The sequence below is a fragment of the Stenella coeruleoalba genome (assembly GCF_951394435.1).
Source record: "Stenella coeruleoalba genome assembly, chromosome: 19".
NCBI lineage: Eukaryota > Metazoa > Chordata > Mammalia > Artiodactyla > Delphinidae > Stenella > Stenella coeruleoalba.
The window spans coordinates 16,473,684-16,490,811 of NC_137165.1; the positions used below are offsets into that span (position 1 = coordinate 16,473,684).

General features: G+C 50.9%; 3 protein-coding genes across 4 annotated transcripts; 2 read left to right on the plus strand and 1 right to left on the minus strand.

Annotated features, from left to right (window-relative positions):
- Positions 1 to 320: 320 nt before the first annotated feature.
- Positions 321 to 4,413, plus strand: VTN (vitronectin). The gene is made up of 10 exons (XM_079905163.1): positions 321 to 502; positions 615 to 679; positions 1,522 to 1,645; positions 1,739 to 1,858; positions 1,935 to 2,282; positions 2,360 to 2,499; positions 2,760 to 2,916; positions 3,083 to 3,235; positions 3,648 to 3,998; positions 4,227 to 4,413. Exons 1-10 carry the CDS (start codon positions 397 to 399, stop codon positions 4,337 to 4,339), a joined length of 1,677 nt encoding a protein of 558 aa, XP_079761289.1. The 5' UTR covers positions 321 to 396; the 3' UTR covers positions 4,340 to 4,413.
- A 1,293-nt stretch (positions 4,414 to 5,706) lies between these two features.
- SEBOX (SEBOX homeobox) lies at positions 5,707 to 6,614 on the plus strand (the record flags this gene model as incomplete). Its single annotated transcript, XM_079904627.1, has 3 exons — positions 5,707 to 5,737; positions 5,901 to 6,061; positions 6,234 to 6,614. The coding sequence occupies 3 exons, from the start codon at positions 5,707 to 5,709 to the stop codon at positions 6,612 to 6,614; spliced, it is 573 nt and encodes a 190-aa protein (XP_079760753.1).
- A 5,424-nt stretch (positions 6,615 to 12,038) lies between these two features.
- On the minus strand, positions 12,039 to 17,112 carry VMA12 (vacuolar ATPase assembly factor VMA12). 2 transcript variants are annotated; one of them, XM_079905538.1, is made up of 6 exons: positions 16,811 to 17,112; positions 14,985 to 15,058; positions 14,571 to 14,660; positions 14,016 to 14,058; positions 13,692 to 13,804; positions 12,039 to 13,390 (listed from the first exon to the last, which is right to left on the minus strand). In XM_079905538.1, exons 1-6 carry the CDS (start codon positions 17,019 to 17,021, stop codon positions 13,298 to 13,300), a joined length of 624 nt encoding a protein of 207 aa, XP_079761664.1. In that variant the 5' UTR covers positions 17,022 to 17,112; the 3' UTR covers positions 12,039 to 13,297. The 2 variants fall into 2 exon arrangements, with proteins under 2 accessions (XP_079761664.1, XP_079761663.1); XM_079905537.1 differs by having other exon boundaries at positions 12,039 to 13,393.
- Between the last annotated feature and the right edge of the window lie 16 nt (positions 17,113 to 17,128).

A 17,128-nucleotide genomic window follows, 5' to 3' on the forward strand; every position in this document is an offset into this window, starting at 1 on the left:
TAGGACGAAGAAGTTGGGGAAGGGGATGCAGGCCCAGATGCAGGGGACAGGCGGGAGGAGAGAGTGGGAAGGCGAGGAATGGACCCAGGGGCCAGAGGGTCTAGAAAGCAGCAACCAGAACAAAGAGCGGTTCCAGTCTCGCCTAGGTTCGCAGGGATGCTCTGCAGGAGCCCCGCCCCTGAGAAGCTGTGGTCGGGGAGCCGACGCCCCGCCTCTCGGTCTCGCGGGGCTCCTCCCTTGCCGCCTGCGTAGCCCCACTCCCAAGTCTTCTCCAGCTACGCCCACACGCTGGCCGGGCCTCTCCCCCTAGTCACGTTCCCTGCCCCCTCTACTGGTGGCAGGGGAAGGAGGTGGGAGGCGGAAGGACTGCTCCGGTTTTACGTCGGAGACACTGGGATGACACTGGAATGTGAGGGCAACACGGTTGAGTGTGCCTCTGCCCTACTAGTGGTTAATGCAATCATAATAGCAACTCTTGAGACGCTTTATGCCTGTTTCTCAAGTAAGTCTTACATCGTGCCTACGAGGTAGCAATTACTGCTCCCATTTAACAGCTGAACCGACTGAGGTCCATGGAGAAGTTTCTCCAAAGTCACACTCCCCTCTGATTATAGAACAGAAAAAAAGCATCGGAATCTCTGAGGATCACTCCCTCCAGGTGGTGGGAGGACTTCCAGAGGTATGTGAACCCCTGAAAGTGGGCACAAAATCAGGCGTTGTGTGCCAGTGAGCATTTTCTAGGTAGAGGGATCCTATTTCTCACTGGAGCCTAGAAGTGTGGGGAACTGGGCCACTTGTTACCGATGGGGGAGGATGAGGGTGGGGTCAGGGAGTGGCCTGCTGAGAAGCAGTAAATTAGTGGAAGACTCAGGAATCACATCCAGTCCAAAGGGTTAATATTCACCCAACTTACCGTGCTGTGAAGACCAGCTTGGGGACATCAATTGCACCCTGGAGATGAACCCAGAAATGAAACTTTGTTCTTTTATGATAAAAAAGGTGTCCCCAGCTCCTACCCCCTCTTTCACCGCCCTAAATACACAAGGGGTGGGTGAACCACCCAGCCAGGGATGTGCCTGATCAAACAGGTCACAGGTCAATAACCACTAATGGAGAATGAAGTTGGAGCTACTCCAGGAGTTGGGCATTTTGTCTGCTTCAGCTCCCAACACCCTGTGAGGCGAGTATGATTAATCTCATTTCGCCAAAAAAAAAGAACTAAGGCAGGTAAAGCAGTTTGCCCCAAGGTCCCACAGCCCGTGAGCGGCAGAGTGGGACTTCTTTCTGCCCTCCAGATTCACTGTGCTAGTGCACTTCAGAGATGCCCCGGAGCTTGGTAAGGATCCTATTCACAGCTCTCCCAGGCCCGGAGTTCCAGGAACATGACCCTCTGCTGCAACAGCCTCTGGGGTCGGGTCACTGGGGGCTGGGCTGGGGGTTGAGCAAACAGAGCAGTAGAAAAGGCAGCTCCTCTCCTCTGGTTCCCCTCCTCCTTGTCTTGCCACTCCCTCCCTTCCTCAGGCATCAGAGCAGAGACCGCAGAGAACCTACTTCACCAGGCTCGAGGCTGGAGGCCCCGCCATGGCATCCCCAAGGCCCCTTCTGATGCTGGCCCTGCTGGCGTGGGTGGTTCTGGCTGACCAAGGTGCCGGAGGGTGTTGGTGGCCATTTGGGTCAATGTAGGGTGGGCAAGGGTGGTCTGGGCTTGGCCGTGCCAACTGATACCCCCTCCCCACAGAGTCGTGCAAGGGCCGCTGCACTGAGGGCTTCAACTCCGACAGGAAGTGTCAGTGTGACGAGCTCTGCTCTTACTACCAGAGCTGCTGCTCCGACTACGTGGTCGAGTGCAAGCCCCAAGGTGCGTTCAGAGTGGCTGGGCGGGCCTGGGGTCCCCTCTGCAGCTGGAGACTCACTACCACCCTCCCCGCCTGCAGTGACTCGTGGGGATGTATTCACTCTGCCAGAAGACGAGTACAGCTTCCACGACTACCGCGAGGAGACCAGATCCAATACCAGCGTCCAGGCACAGCCAGAGAGCCCCACCCAGACCTTTGTCCGGCAGGCCCAGCCTGAAGAGACTACTGAGCAGACACCTGTTCTGAACCCTGAGGAAGAAGCCCCAGGACCTGGGCGGGGGAACTCAGAGCCTGAAGTGGGGACCCTCATGCCCGAGACTGGTAATCTAGGGATCTCTGAGTCCCCAGCAGAGGAAGAGCAGTGCAGTGGGAAGCCCTTCGACGCCTTCACCGACCTCAAGAATGGTTCCCTCTTTGCCTTCCGAGGTGACCTGAGGGGCAGGTTATTGGGGTAGGGGTCTGCCCCAGGAGCATCCTGCCTCACACAGCCTCCCTCCCTCTAGGGCTCTACTGCTATGAGCTGGATGAAAAGGCAGTGAGGCCTGGGTACCCCAAGCTCATCCGCGATGTCTGGGGCATCGAGGGTCCCATTGATGCTGCCTTCACCCGCATCAACTGTCAGGGGAAGACCTACCTCTTCAAGGTGCCAGACCCAGGGGCTGTGGGTCAGGGCCGAGCGTATCCTAGGCAGAGGCTGAGTGCTGCTGTGCCCAGGATCAAAGTAGGCAAGAAGGCTGGATTCTGGCCTGTGGTCCCTGGCTGGGGCTCTGTGAGGACACAGAAGCCCAAGGCTCCAGGTCCTGGGTGACAAGCCTGGAATTAGGCCTGCCGCCTTGGGTGGGGACTCTGCCTCTGTGCACAGCCAACTGCCTCCTCACCCTCTTCTCCTTCCCGACCCCTTAGGGTAGTCAGTACTGGCGCTTTGAGGATGGTGTCCTGGACCCCGATTTCCCCCGCAACATCTCTGAAGGCTTCAGGGGCATTCCGGACAACGTGGACGCAGCCTTGGCCCTCCCCGCTCATAGCTACAGTGGCCGGGAGCGCGTCTACTTCTTCAAGGGTACTCGGGAGGTGGGAGGCAGGGTGCGCACGCGCTGCAGCAGTCTTGGTCTTCTTTAAACTTCACTGGCGACAGGCCTCAGATTATCCCCACCCCCCTTGCCAGGAGCTCCTAACTTCCGCAGCCTCTGGGCTTTGCAGCCTTGCTCATGGCCACCCTTCCGCAGGGAAACAGTACTGGGAGTACGAGTTCCAGCAGCAGCCCAGCCAAGAGGAGTGCGAAGGCAGCTCCCAGTCGGCCGTGTTCGAACACTTTGCTCTGCTGCAGCGGGACAGCTGGGAGGACATCTTCAGACTTCTCTTCTGGGGCAGTTCCTCTGGTACAGAGGGAGGGCAACTCTTGCGTCCCCATCCAGAGGGCTGGGATCCCCCAGGGTAGAGGTAGGGCTGAGCTGGCCTGAGGGGCTGTGACTGTGCATCTATCGGTCAAAAGCTGTTTGCTCAGGCCAGACTTTGCTTCTGTTGACCTTTGTAGGGGAGGCCTGCCTCCACCCGGACCCCACACCTTGGACTTTGCCTAGCACAGCCAAGAGCACAGCCAGCAGAAGGAGGAGCTGTAGCTGAGGCAACGGGGGAGGGATATGGTGGAGGGAGGCCAGGGGAAAGCGTATCGAACAGGTAGTCGGAAGGCTGGGATGCTGGGCTCTGCCATTAACTTGCTGTGTGTCCTTGGACAAGGCATAGCCCGTCCGTGACCTCCAGGGCTCCCCATTAACCCCTTCCTTGCCACAGGTGGTGCTGGAAAGCCCAGGTTCATCAGCCGGGACTGGCATGGTTTGCCTGGACAAGTGGACGCGGCCATGGCTGGCCACATCTACATCTCAGGCTCAGCTCCCCGCTCCTCTCGGACCAAGATGACCAAGTCTGCGCGTCGCAATCGTAAACGCTACCGCTCGCGCCATGGCCGTGGCCGTGGCCGCAGACGCAGCCAGAACTCCTACCGGCAATCTCGCTCCACCTGGCTGTCCTGGTTCTCCAGTGAGGAGTTGGGCCTGGGAGACTATAACTATGATAACTACGAGATGGACTGGCTTTTGCCTGCCAACTGTGAGCCCACCCAGAGCGTCTACTTCTTCTCAGGAGGTGGGAGCCCTCGCCAGCCCTGTAGCTGGTCTAGCTGGGTCATCCCTGCTGTCCCTGGTCCTCATGGGCTGAACACAGCCCTTGAGTGGTGACTCCAAAATGCCAGGCCGGGAGTCCTCTGGTGCATTGTGGATGTTCACTTACCCTTCCAGGAGAGACCCAGGTCTTAGGACAGGATGGGCAAGGCCAGGCAGGGTCTCATGCACCCTCTCCCAACCTCTCTTCCAGACAAGTACTACCGAGTGAACCTTCGCACGCGGCGAGTGGATGCTGTGATCCCTCCCTACCCACGCTCCATCGCCCAGTACTGGCTGGGCTGCCCAGTCCCTGCCCACGAGTAAGAGTCCGAGTCCAAACAGCTGGGCCTCTGCTGCTCCCTCCTCCAACATCCTCCTCCCAGCTCAATAAAGATCCCTTGGCCCTGAGTTTAAGACTACTGTCCTGACTGGGGTGGACAGGCAGGAGGCAGGGATCTGCCTGGGTAAAAGAGGGGAACTTGGGCAGTCAGGGTGACTTGGGGGAGGGGACAGAGAAGATCCTTCTTTGTGTCCACCCTGTGTTGGGCTCAGGCCCTCTCCATGAGCCAGAAAAGCTGTGGGTTGGGAGAGCCTCGTGAGAGAAAGCCTTCCTCGCACACGGAGCAGCCCCCAGCAACACACCAGCAACTAAGCAGGAGCTTGGACCCCTCTGAGGACGACAGGAGTCACCAAGCTACCCTACCCAGCCCTGGGTTTGTTTTGCCCCTTGTCATTGACTATGGTGTTGGAAGGGGCAGGGGGGCAGGAGGTGGTGGGTTCCAGCTCAGCTTTTCTGCCCATCCTGGACCTGAAGTGCTGTTAGCTCAGACCCTTGGGTCCCTGGGGAAGCGGTCACTGTGCTCCCCCAAACCTATCCCTATGATAATGGGCCTTTGAGGTCTCTGTCTTGGGTCTGGGGTGCAGAGCACTGAGGCAGGAGACACAGGAAGGGCAGGAACTGAAAGGAAATTCAAATGCACCTATTTCTCTTAGAAAAGTGGCCCAGAAGACTTCCAAACGATGAGTACACTGTAAAAACAAACATCTTTCTCAAAACCCCTCAAATGTACTTGTGGAACCTCCTCCGGTTCCAAGTTCCCGGACTGTAGGAAGTCCATCTGGGCTCTTGAAGGGCCAGGGACAAAGGGCTAGGTGCAGGCAAAGCTCTAAAGCAGAACTGAGGGTGATCTGGTGGCGACATCTGCTCCCAGCCCTGCTGAGGGGAGGGTGGCTGCCGCTCATCTGCTGTCCAGCTTCTCATCCTGTCCAGCTTCCCCAGCCCCATCCTCAGTTGTGGGATAAGACTCCACCCACTCTCCCCCAAGGCAGCCAGCACCAGAGCCCCAGGAGGAGCATCTAGAGAGTGATCTCGTTGGCTTCCTGGACGGAGCCCTGGGAGGATTTTCACAAAGTACAGGATTTCAGACACAGACTGCCAGAGTTTGAGCTTCGAGGAGCGGGGCTGGGGCCAGCTTCTTTTGTGAAGCCCCAGAGGAACAGGGTTGCCCCACCCATACCCCTGCAAGCCCCCTTTTCCTCTGGGGCTTCTCAGCCCTCCTCAAGCTGGATGCTAAACCTCCCGCCTCCTGGAGGCGGGGCCAGCCTTCTGAGCAGGATAAAACTCCACGCGGAGGGGAGCGGTGTGGGCACAGCCTTGGCATGGCCTTCGGGCTCCTAACTGTGCCGGCCCCATGGCCAGTCCAGTGGACGCGTCCCCTGCAGGTGATCTGGTGGGGAAAGGGTGGGCAGGGCGAGGATGTGGGGAAGGTATGACGGGGAAGGTTGAAGAGGGGTGGGGAGTAGGGGCTTCACGGTCTGTTGGCTTTGATGCTGCAGTGGAGGCTCTTGCAAGGAGTCCTGACTTGACCCCCATCCTGGCCTGCAGGCCATGCCAGTGGGTTGGGTCCCCACCGGAGAAAGAGGACTACCTTCAGCAGAGGGCAGCTGCTGGAGTTGGAGCGGGTGTTTGCAGCACGGCCTTACCCCGACATCGGCACCCGTGAGCACCTGGCCCGGGTCACCTGCCTTCCTGAGGCCAAGATACAGGTGAGCTGTGCCCCTCCCCCTGACCTCAGGGTCGGGGTGCTCTCACACAGCAGATTTCTAAGCTTGAGTCACAGTCCCTTCTCTCTGGATATCCTGCCTCCAGGTTCTGCTTTCCCTGTACCTGGGGGGAGGGGATGCTGGCACCGGAAGAGACTCCTTCTTTCCTTACCAGGTGTGGTTCCAGAACCGCAGAGCCAAGAGAATCAAGAGTAGGAAGCCAGGAGGCCTAAGTCCCAGGCCCGAGCCTCCCCAGAGATCCCTTCCTCTTCCGGACACCATCCAGCAGTCCTGGGAGCCCCGCACCCTTGGCCAGCCTCCACCCTCCAACAGCACAGCTCAGTGTGCCTCTGTGTGTCGACATGCCTCCTGTCCAGCTCCTGGCTTGGGTTCAGGGCAGGGCTGGGTAGGGGCTAAAGCTACGGCCCCATGGGGACCGGCTGGGGCTTCAGGGGTCCACGTCTCTTCAGAGCGAGCTGCTCCCCAGACCTCACTGGGCAGCCTGTCTGACCTCATCTATGCCTCGGCAATTGTCACCAACCCGGACCACTCCTAATCTAGGTCTAGAACTTGCAAGTCCCTTCCTCTGGCTCCTGTAGCCCATCCTGCCCCTTAAGACTGAACACACCAGAAGTGGGTCCCCTGCCCTCTCCTTTTACACGAGGGAGTTCTCTTATGGGAAGAAAGATTAGCTCAGGGATCCCTCTCTCCGCCGTCCTCCAGGCCAGCCTAGACGCGGGTGCTATGGAGTGACAAGGGCCTGGCTTCTGCTACCCAGCACCTGCCCCTCCAGGGACACCTGCCCATCATCTTGGCAGGAGGTACCTACAGAGGGATGAGGTGGGAGCCCATGTTTCCCACTTATGCTGCCAGGCCTGGTCCCCAATTCTTCTCATGCCAGCTGACAACACGTCCTCCCTCTAAAGGAGAATGGGCAGCTGCCCCTCACCCAAGGGCCCTTCGGGCCATTACCTAACTGACTGTCAAGTGAGCTAGGAGAGTGCCGATCCTAATTTACAGATCAGGGCCCCCTCTCCTGTCCTCCTGCCACCTGGATGAATTAATCACAACCGTGGATCTGAAGAGGGAGTGATATTAAAGTAATAAAGTAGAGATAGGAATGCAGGGCTTACGTTTATTTAATTTTCACAAATATCAGATTGGCTGCCCTCTGACCTGGGGCTGCGGAGACAACCTGACAGATTTCGGGATGGGGTGGGTGTGGTGCATGTGGTAGCATTGGGTTTTGATATCACTGTCGTCTGTAATACCAACTAATCTCCAAATAAAACCCAAACTCTGTCCCTTAATCTGGATTGTTGTGTGCTGCAAATGAATTGGGACGACGGGGGCCGTTTGCTTTTGAAATTTATCTCCATCACCTAATCCCTAAACAGGGCCAGGTTCCCCGCAGATTCTGGGTGGGAGGTATTACCCAGGCTTCTGCTGGGATTGGTTAGAGGGAGAGTTAATCGAAGGGCTTAGGGCTCTGGCTGACAGACCCTGGAGAGATGGGAGCCTCAGCTGCATCCCCTGCTCCCGGTCCCACTCGTTCCAGGACACTCCAGCTGCCTCCACTCCTGGAGCTGCTCTGCCTCAGAAGGAAAATCTTGGGATCTGCAGTTGGTCTGTGCCCGATTCAAATCCTGCCTGCTGTGTAGTCTTGGAACTCTGCAAAAGTCTATGAACCCGAAAAATGGGGATGATAATACTCATCTCCTCTCTGTGTTGGGAACGAGAAGCAATAATGTAGGTGAAGGGCTTCACGTGGTGCGTGACACGTTGCAAAAGCTCTCAACGCACGCTAGTTCCCGCTCACTCCCCCTACGGAGGGCCATGAGAAACTGGGAAGGTCCCAAACTTCTTGCTCCTCTGGCCTCCTGCCAAGGACTCCCCTTTCTCCTTGGGAAGCCCTGGACCCAGACTGCACTGGAGAAAGCACGGTATAGTGAAACAGAGGGAGTGGCTGGGGCTGAGAGCAGAGTTCCCTTCTCTGGGATGAGAACTAGAGGACGGGTCACCTGATTCTTATTTCTCATTCTGCCTTTGCAGATGGACGCCACCTGCACCATGGCCATTTCCTCAGCAGGCACTAAGGCTTTGACTGCTTTAGTCTCAGAAGCCAGCCCATAAAGGAGCTCTATATTAATGCCACAGAAACCTATTGGCTTGTGAGTAGGGGGCTGGGGTCAGGTAAGGATGCCATCCCAAGAAAGAGGAGTGTGTGGGGAATTGACTCCAATGGCATCCTGAGAAGATGCCCTGGGTCAGAAGCTATTTAAGAAGCCCTGCTCCACGGGAATTCCCTGGCGGTCCAGTGGTTAGGACTTGGCCCTTTCACTGCTGTGGGCCCAGGTTTGATCCCTGGTCGGGGAACTAAGGTCCTACAAACTGCTTGGCAAAAAAAAAAAAAAAAAGGTCTGCTCTTTATCTAAAATTTGGAAGTCTTTCAACCTGAATCCAGGTACATGGTGGCTGTGAAAACTTGAGGATATGTGGGCCCCCCGGCCCACGGAGTTTAGCACAGGTAAGTACAGCCATGACTCTCCACAAAGCTTCGGTGTAAGCTTTTTTTTTCTCTCTCATGTTTCAGGGTTTTATAACAACTTATTTTGCACAATAATATCTTTGTATAATAATTTTTATTTTAAAATGTATTTATTACTATAATCTACTTAATCATCTTACTGCTGATTTTTAAGTTGAATCCAATATAGAATTTTATTTTTTTTGGCCTCGCCGCTCAGCTTGCAAGATATTAGTTCCCCAACCAGGGATTGAATCCAGTCCCACGGAACACCAAGTCCTAACCATGATGTCTCCATGTTGCCTGTGAAGTGAAGGCTCATGTCTGCCCAGTTCAATGCCTCTCACCCTTCACCCTGGAGTTGATAAATTACCAAATTTCATCTTTCCCTTTTTTTTTTTGGGCTGCACCACACGGCTTGCAAGATCTTAGTTCCCCAACCAAGGATCAAACCCATGCTCCCTGCAATGGAAATGCAGAGTCCTAACCACTGGACTGCCAGGGAATTCCCTCCAATATAGAATTTTATTATTAGACATAACTCTGAGATGAACACTGGCATGTATTACAAACATCACTTACAGATATTGATAAATCACTTTTTTGTGTGGGTAGCTTTTATTTTTATTTATTTTTTAGGGGGTCCTATTGAATTTTATTTATTTGGTTTTGGTGCTTTAAAATTTTTTTTAATTTTATACTAGAATATAGTTGATTACAATGTTGTGTTAGTTTCAGGTGTACAGCAAAGTGATTCAGTTATACATATAGATATATCTATTCTTTTTCAGACTATTTTCCATTATAGGTTATTACAAGATATTGAGTATAGTTCCCTGTGGTACACAGTAAGTCCTTGTTGATTTATCTATTTTATATAAAGAAGTGTGTATATGTTAATCCCAACCTCCTAATTTATCCCTCCCCCAACTCTTTCCCCTTTGGTAACCGTAAGTTTGTTTTCTAAGTCTGGGAATCTGTTTCTGTTTTGTAAATAAATTCATTTGTATCATTATTTAGATTCCACATATAAGTGATATTATATGATATCTTTAACTTACTTTCACTCAGTATGATAATCTCTAGGTCCATCCATGTTGCTGCAAATGGCATTATTTCATTCTTTTTTATGGCTGAGATAAATTGCTTTCTAAAAGGGCTGTTGGTATGCCTTTTTTAGATACTTATTTTTATTTTTTTATAAATTGATTTATTTTTTTATTTATTTTTGGCTGCCTTGGGTCTTCGTTGCTATGCGCGGGCCCTCTCTAGCTGCGGCAAGCGGGGGTCACTCCTCGCCGCGGTGCGCGGGTCTCTCACTGCGGTGTCCTGTTGCCGAGCACGGGCTCCAGGCACGCGGACTCAGTAGTTGTGGCGCCTGGGCGTAGCCGCTCCGCCGCACGTGGGACCCCCCGGGCCCAGGCCCCAAACCCGTGTCCCCCGCACTGGCAGGCAGACTCCCAACCACTGTGCCAGCAGGGAAGTCCCTACTTTTTTTTTTTTTTTTTTTTGCGGTACGCGGGCCTCTCACTGTTGTGGCCTCTCCCGTTGCGGAGCACAGGCTCCCGATGCGCAGGCTCAGCGGCCATGGCTCACGGGTCCATCCACTCCGCGGCATCTGGGATCTTCCCGGACCAGGGCACGAACCCGTGTCCCCTGCATCAGCAGGTGGACTCCCAACCACTGCGCCACCAGGGAAGCCCCCTACATATTTTTTAAATACCTCTTTTTGCTGATCCCTGATGTAGATCATAACTGTCCAGATATCTTTAGGTCAGTGTGTGAAATGTTTTCTCTAAGAAGAGTTGAAATGGAGGATGGTTCTATATTACTGACTAAAGCCAAAGGACAAAGTGATGATCAGTTTAATCCCCAAGTCTGTCTCATGGCACATGAGTTGTCAGGCTCCCTAGTACCAAAGCTTAATGGTGACCCCACAAAAGTATAGGCAGTATTCTCCACTCTTCCCTCGAGCACCCTAAGTATGAAGTAAAAGAAAGGAGAGAGAATATAGAAAATTAGGAACTGCATCAGACACAATGAATACTTCAACCTCAGACTCCTGAAGGTCAGGAAGAGAAAAAAAGAGCTAACAATTATTAAGCACATGGTGAGAATGAGTTCCCACTCCATGTTAGTACTTCATATGTACTTTCATTTGACCAATTTTCTAACTTTAGGAAGAGACTGAATAGTGTTAAGTGTGGAGAATGGTGACATGACAGCCAAGAGCCAGGGGTTCTAGTCTTGGCTCTAATAAGCTCTGTGGCCTTGGATAGACCAGGTGATCCTCCTGAATATTAGTGTCTTTGTGAATTGCTTGGTTGGGAAAATTAATCTAAGTTTTTGTGGCATTTAAAAATTCTGTGGTTCTCTGTTGTTTATTTATATTTTTGGCTGTGTCGGGTCTTTGTTGCTACGTGCCAGCTTTCTCTAGTTGCGGCGAGTGGGGGCTACTCTTCATTGTGGTGCGCAGGCTTCTCATTGCGGTGGCTTCTCTTGTTGCGCAGCACGGGCTCTAAGCACATGGGCTTCTGTAGTTGCAGCACGTGGGCTCAATAGTTGTGGTACACAGGCTTAGTTGCTCTGTGGCATGCGGGATCTTCCCAGACCAGGGCTTGAACCCGTGTCCCCTGCATTGGCAGGGCAGGCAGATTCCTAACCACTGCGCCATCAGGGAAGTCCCTGGTTCTCTGTTCTGATTTATATGTTTCAGAATAAAATCTGTGTATCTTTTCCCTCATTTTTCTTACTGTTCTCGGCCCCAATACCCCAGAGATATTCATTGTCAAAGGTGGAGAATGGAATACAGACCAAAGCAAATAATTCAAATAGATTTTTTAAGCACATAGCATAGATATTGGTCTGAAGGTTAAAGTTCTTTCCATTTGCAAGACCCAGTCACTTGAGAAGGGATGATGTCTACAAGAATTCTAAAAATCTGGCTTGGCTTTGCTTATCAGGCGCAATGAGTGACTCAGTGTAGCTTTTTAACTCAATCTTAAACAGTCTGGGTTGCTAGAAACACTGTACAACGCCACCTGCATTTTTTCTCACAGTTGACATTTCTTCCAATCAACAACAGAAATCCTAAGATTTCTCAATAAAGTTATCCGAGGCGTAACAGAAGGGCCTAAGCCCTCCCTCTCTCTCATGCAGAATATTGCCCTGAGAGGCTGACTTGCTATAATTCAAGAAATAGGCAATATTGTAGAGGAAACATCTACTGAGCCAATGAGTGTATAATTTCTAAGAACAGAATAGTGTCCTGGGAAAAAAGAAGACCATGGGAGCTCATACACTGAACAAACGGAAAGACAGAATCCACCATTAGGAGCAGACCCTGACCAATTCTCACAACTATGGAAATCTTCGGGCTTTTGTGTTGTTGTGAGATTTGAAATAAGAATACACTGGATACAATAAATATTTATTGGATAAATAATAATGCTGCTATAATTTCTAAACGTCTTATACAGATTCTATCAATACACCACTAATCTAAGTTCTTAGAAGTTTAACATTACATAGAGACTTCAGGACAACCTAGGAGTCTTTGGCTCCATTTAACAGAGGAAGAACCGAAGTAGATCATTTGACCTCTCTCAGCCTCAGTTTTGCCTTCTGGAAAAGGGGCCTAAAACCACTTCCTTTTCCAACCTCCAGGATTGTTGTGAAGACAAAAAGCAATCATGTAAAACAATTAGTCAACTGTGAACTTTTACATACTATTGTTTTGCACCTATCAAAACATGTTTAAGAATCCACATAAAATAACCTACATTAGGCTAATGTATAACAATATGTACACATATCATATATATTATAAAGTGTATACTCATATTTATATAATTATACATGTAGTTAAATCTGAAAATAGTCCCCTGTCTACCAATAATATCTCCCTTTATTAGTTGAGACAATTCACAGTAGGCATACTCTCCCCACAAATACAAACAAGCACAAGGGGTTTTGCAATTAAAAGCAAACATACTGTTTTGCCATCTGAACTGTTTTCATTTTTGGAAGCAGAGCAAAGGGTGATAGGAAGGTGGGAGGTTTAAGGAGGGCTGGTGAGTGGTGGAGACGGGCAGAAGCATATAGAAAATCTGAGCAAGGCAAGCAGAAGGAAGAAGATGAAAACAGAAACTAAGATTCCAAAAACGTAGCTGCCTTGCTTCTGAGTCCACCGTCCTGTACCACCCGGCTTTCTCTTATTTGATGTCCTCTAATTGGTTCCTCTTCCAGCACAAACTGAAGAAAGGGAATCCCTTCTGCTTTCTTGGAGTCTTCTGATCTAAATTACAGGTCTGCATCAAGATGTGTGGAGCAAGGATGACCACTGGTTTCTGCACCTGGGCAAGTTCAAGGCAGTATGGTCTACTTCTGGAAAGGCCTGGATTCTCTTTACTTCCAATGGAAGAAAAAAACCCAGCCCCAGCAATGCCCAGAATGGACTATAGAAGGCAGATGGGCACCGGGTTCAGGAGAATGTACAGATAGACCAGTTCTTTCCAGTCGTTGTCTGAGTCTCCTCTACTGCCCACTCTGTAAATTGACAGAGGATGGGGCTCCCTGCAGGAACAGCAGGTGGTCTTGGCTCGGCCCTCTGACTAACCGGAGCTGAGTACAGAGAGCCTGATGGGTTGACTGAGAATCAGTGATTGGCAGCTGGGAGCCTGGTGTCTCCAGACTTTGATGATGAAGCACGGTTACAGCTCTCCCAGCTCACCTTCCATCACCCTCACCATGATGTAGAGCTCAGCCAGACCCACCACAGAGGCCACGATCAATGCTGCCAGTACCTGCTGGGAAGTGAGAGAACCAGGCTTAGGGGATGCAGGCCAGCTTCCAGCTCTGCAGCCTCTAGCACCTAATAAGGATGGAGAGGACTTCAACCCAGCCCATAAGTTGGGGGGAAGGAAAGAAAAGAGAATCTGGATTCTCTTGAGGTTATTACCTACCTCTATGACTGTTGGCTGGATCTAATGTCCCCCTTGTTTATCACATAAATACCTAACCTGTTCAAGGCATTTTCACATATGTCCTCCCTTTCCCACTAACACTCCCACCTGGGGCACCCTGCCCTGACCAGTACCTACTCACCGAGGTCATTTCTGTGAAGATATACTGGCTTCCAAGGTAAGTGCAGACGAAGGCAGCTGCCACCGTGACAATGAAGTTAAAGATGGTGATGACCAGAGCCTTCACTGACCTCACTTTGGGGAGGAGCCCAAGGAAGAAACCGTTAGGTCAGCATCCTCCAAGAGGCCCTTTTATCTCATGGCTGCCTCCCCCCTCAGCTGGGTTTCCCTCCAACAGCAAGCCTGAATAGCTCAGGCTTAAACCCAGAGCACTGGAGTGGGAAGCAGGGCCATGACTGACCAGTCCCAGGACAGGCTTTAGCAACCTGATTTCCTAGTACCTCACCTTGCTTTCCCAGGTCACTGAGGGTTCCACCATGCCTTGAATCCTGGGAAAAAGAAAAAGCAAAGGATTTCAGAATGGAAGCAGCTCAGAGGCAGCCCAGCAAGTATTCATTTGTCAGTCTGGGCTCAGCCCTCTTTATTACCCAACACATTAGTTCTGCTTTCTCCATGGATTTTGTCTGGGACCAGTTGGATTCTTCTCTGGACCACAGGTCAAGCATTTCAGAGAAGAGACATAGGTTCCCAGTACCCATGTACCCCTCTCCTGCTCCGAGGCAGGAGCATACAGAGAATAGGACGGAGCCACGTCAGAAGAATGGCTCCAGGCTCATCCCCACCCTCTATAACCTTTAAGACTCAGTCACCATCTGAGCCCAGAGACTCAGTAAATGAGTTGGGAATTGTATTTGGCTTGTACGCAGCACAGAGCTTCTACGGTCCCTTAATAGTATACAAGCCAAGTTTCCATGTTGCTTCTTTCATTTGTACCTCTTCCCAGAGCAGGGCCCTGCTTTCAGGGGCTACACAGTCCGTGTATTGAAGAGCGGGCCCTTACCTGACAGGTGACATTGCGGGTGATCCGCTTATATTCCTCATTGGCCAGATGTATCTTAATCTTCTCCAGACGGGCAACTAGCTCTGGGTTCTGAGGCAGAAAAATCAAATGAGAAGAATGATACTCCCAGCTTGCTAGAAAGCATGTCACAATCACTAGTTTCAGGCGACAAAGTACTAAGAAGACCCACGTACCAGTTCTGCCTCCAGTGCTTTGGAAACTATTTTTTTTTTTTTTAAATTTCAGTTCTCCAAGCTGTCAGACTAGGAGGACAATATCTGGTTCCCCAACCCCAGCATTCAAGGATTTAAAAGACAAATTTTTGAGCCCAAATGTTGATTCATAAATTTGGATGTATCATGAGTAAACCCAACTCAACCAACACCCACTCTCACAAATATATCCCTTACATACCCGAGGAGGCTTCACAACCTCTGGGAGATAGATTTCACTGCCTTCTAGGAGCTCATGAAGGTATAGTGTGGAACCTAGGAAAAAAAGATTTCCACAAACATAATGATGCATAGAGCTGAGGTTGAAGGATTAACATCAGAGAAGGGTCTAGCTCTTCAGTTCTTTCTACCAAAATAAAACATGGCCATGCCTATACCAATTCATCTCCAGGATCATTTTCAACTGGGAAGAAACTAGGACAATCCCATGTAAGTATCTCCTAGTGCTACAGACTGACTTTAATTGTTGGCTCTCAATTACCCTACCAATATCACAGCCAATAACATGTAAGCCATTTATATTTGCCTTTAAGTTAGGTAATTTCTGTGGCCACAACAGAACTTGCCCTAAATAGGTTTAAGGCGTAGTGGTGGCAAATACTCACAGGACACTGTACTAGATGATCTCTATGGTCCTTTTTAGTTCCAATAATTGAAGAATTACCCTTCACACTTCTGGGTAGGCTGTTAATTCCGGCAAAAGACCTCACATGTCAGTTAGTCCTACTGCCCCCCTTTACATGTTCAGGGAACTGAGGCCCAAGGAAGAAAAATGACTTCTCCAAGAAGAGTTAATAGCAGAGTTAGGTCTAGAACTTAGATGCTACTCCCCGTTCAGATCTTTCAACACACTTTTCCATCATCCTATATCTAAAAACAAAACCAAAAAAATCCCATTAGGGAATTCCCTGGTGGTCCAGTGGTTAGGACTCCGCACTTTCACTGCTGAGGGCCCGGGTTCAATCTCTGGTTGGGGAGCTAAGATCCCACAGGCTGAGCGGCGCAGCCAAAACAAAACAAACAAACAAAAAAACCCATCAGATTTGGCGCTTTTGCTAAGAAATCCAGATTCCCAAACAGGGCAAGCTCACTATGCTAAGTTGTTTTTTAGTGTGGCTTAAAAGAAAGAAACTGAACCTGTGCAGTGGTATTGGGTTAGAACTTGGACTTCCTCAAGGGTCAGGTGGGCCTAAGTGGGCCTGGAAGTTAAGAGGAGACTCAAGAGAACAGAAACTGCACAAGTAAATTTTGTCATCCACGAAGAATTCCCATGGAAATTATGAAGGGAGTGGGCTCCCCAGGGTTTATGAGGTGACTCTTGGGCTGGCCAGATGATCATTCCATGGGTGAAGGAGAGTGATGGATTTGAAACCCAGTCCCCCTAAAACTGAGTTCCCTTAATGAGTTTATAATTAATCTCTCTATCCAAAACTTTATTCCCTTTCTTGTCCCCTCTAACCTCAATCCTTTGCTAACAATACTAATGAACCAGAGTCAGATGACTAAAACTGCTATTGCTGATGACATCTTTAATGTACTAAAAGTGCTGTTATAGATATCATCATAAACCTGCAAACTCAGGTTGTTTCTCCAGGGCAAGGTAAGCTAACAGACGCCGGAGCCATGGACCACCTGGCCTGAGAATCCTTAATCAGAGACATCCTGACTCGCAAAACGACAATTAGGAAATGTCACATGACAGTGATTATTCCCAGTCTCTTTGTTCTTCTCCCTTAAACGAAAACCCCTTAACTCAAAGACCAAGCTGAAATGGATCTGAAGCTTGTCTCCCACTCCCTTGCTTGGCACCCTGCATTGAACACTGTACTTTCCTTCACCACAACCGTGCCTCAGTAGATTGGCTTTGCTGGGAGTAACGCAAGCCGCGAGTTTGGATCCGCAACAGATACATCCCTCATAAAAATGATAGAGGTAGGAAAAAAGACCTCAGGAGAGACTAAACTCTGGAAAAAAGGAGGCGACTCTGGACTGGAGACTGGGGCTCACCCCTTTCTCTCAGGTACTGATGCAGGTCCCGGATCAGGCGGAAAGAAACCAGGCGAGCGGGGCCAGCCGGACGATCGCCGCCCTTGTGCTTCTTCCCTAGCACGGCCTCAAGTTCTTCCCGCAGCTTCCCGGGCAGCTGCTCTGGCTCCAGCTCTCCACCGGGGCTCAAAGCGCGTACAAGTCGCTCGCCGACTAACAAGGAAGACGCCATGACTAGCCGACTTTAAGGTCAGGTGACCCCGGGCTGGGACTTCCGGCCGCCTGTGCCGGAAGGAGCGCGAAGCTCGCGGGGCGGGGCAGAGGGCCAAGGGGGCGTGG

Excerpts from the sequence above, each read along its gene's own strand:
- VTN (XM_079905163.1), top strand. The coding sequence starts at position 397 with ATGACACTGGAATGTGAGGGCAACACGGTTGAGTGTGCCTCTGCCCTA. Across the intron at positions 1,859-1,934 it reads GGTCGAGTGCAAGCCCCAAG|TGACTCGTGGGGATGTATTC; the intron begins GTGCGTTCAGAG and ends CCCCGCCTGCAG. Across the intron at positions 2,917-3,082 it reads GCGCGTCTACTTCTTCAAGG|GGAAACAGTACTGGGAGTAC; the intron begins GTACTCGGGAGG and ends ACCCTTCCGCAG.
- VMA12 (XM_079905537.1), bottom strand. The coding sequence starts at position 17,021 with ATGGCGTCTTCCTTGTTAGTCGGCGAGCGACTTGTACGCGCTTTGAGC. Across the intron at positions 15,059-16,810 it reads TCAGTACCTGAGAGAAAGGG|GTTCCACACTATACCTTCAT; the intron begins GTGAGCCCCAGT and ends TTTTTTTCCTAG. Across the intron at positions 14,059-14,570 it reads CCCGCAATGTCACCTGTCAG|GATTCAAGGCATGGTGGAAC; the intron begins GTAAGGGCCCGC and ends TCTTTTTCCCAG.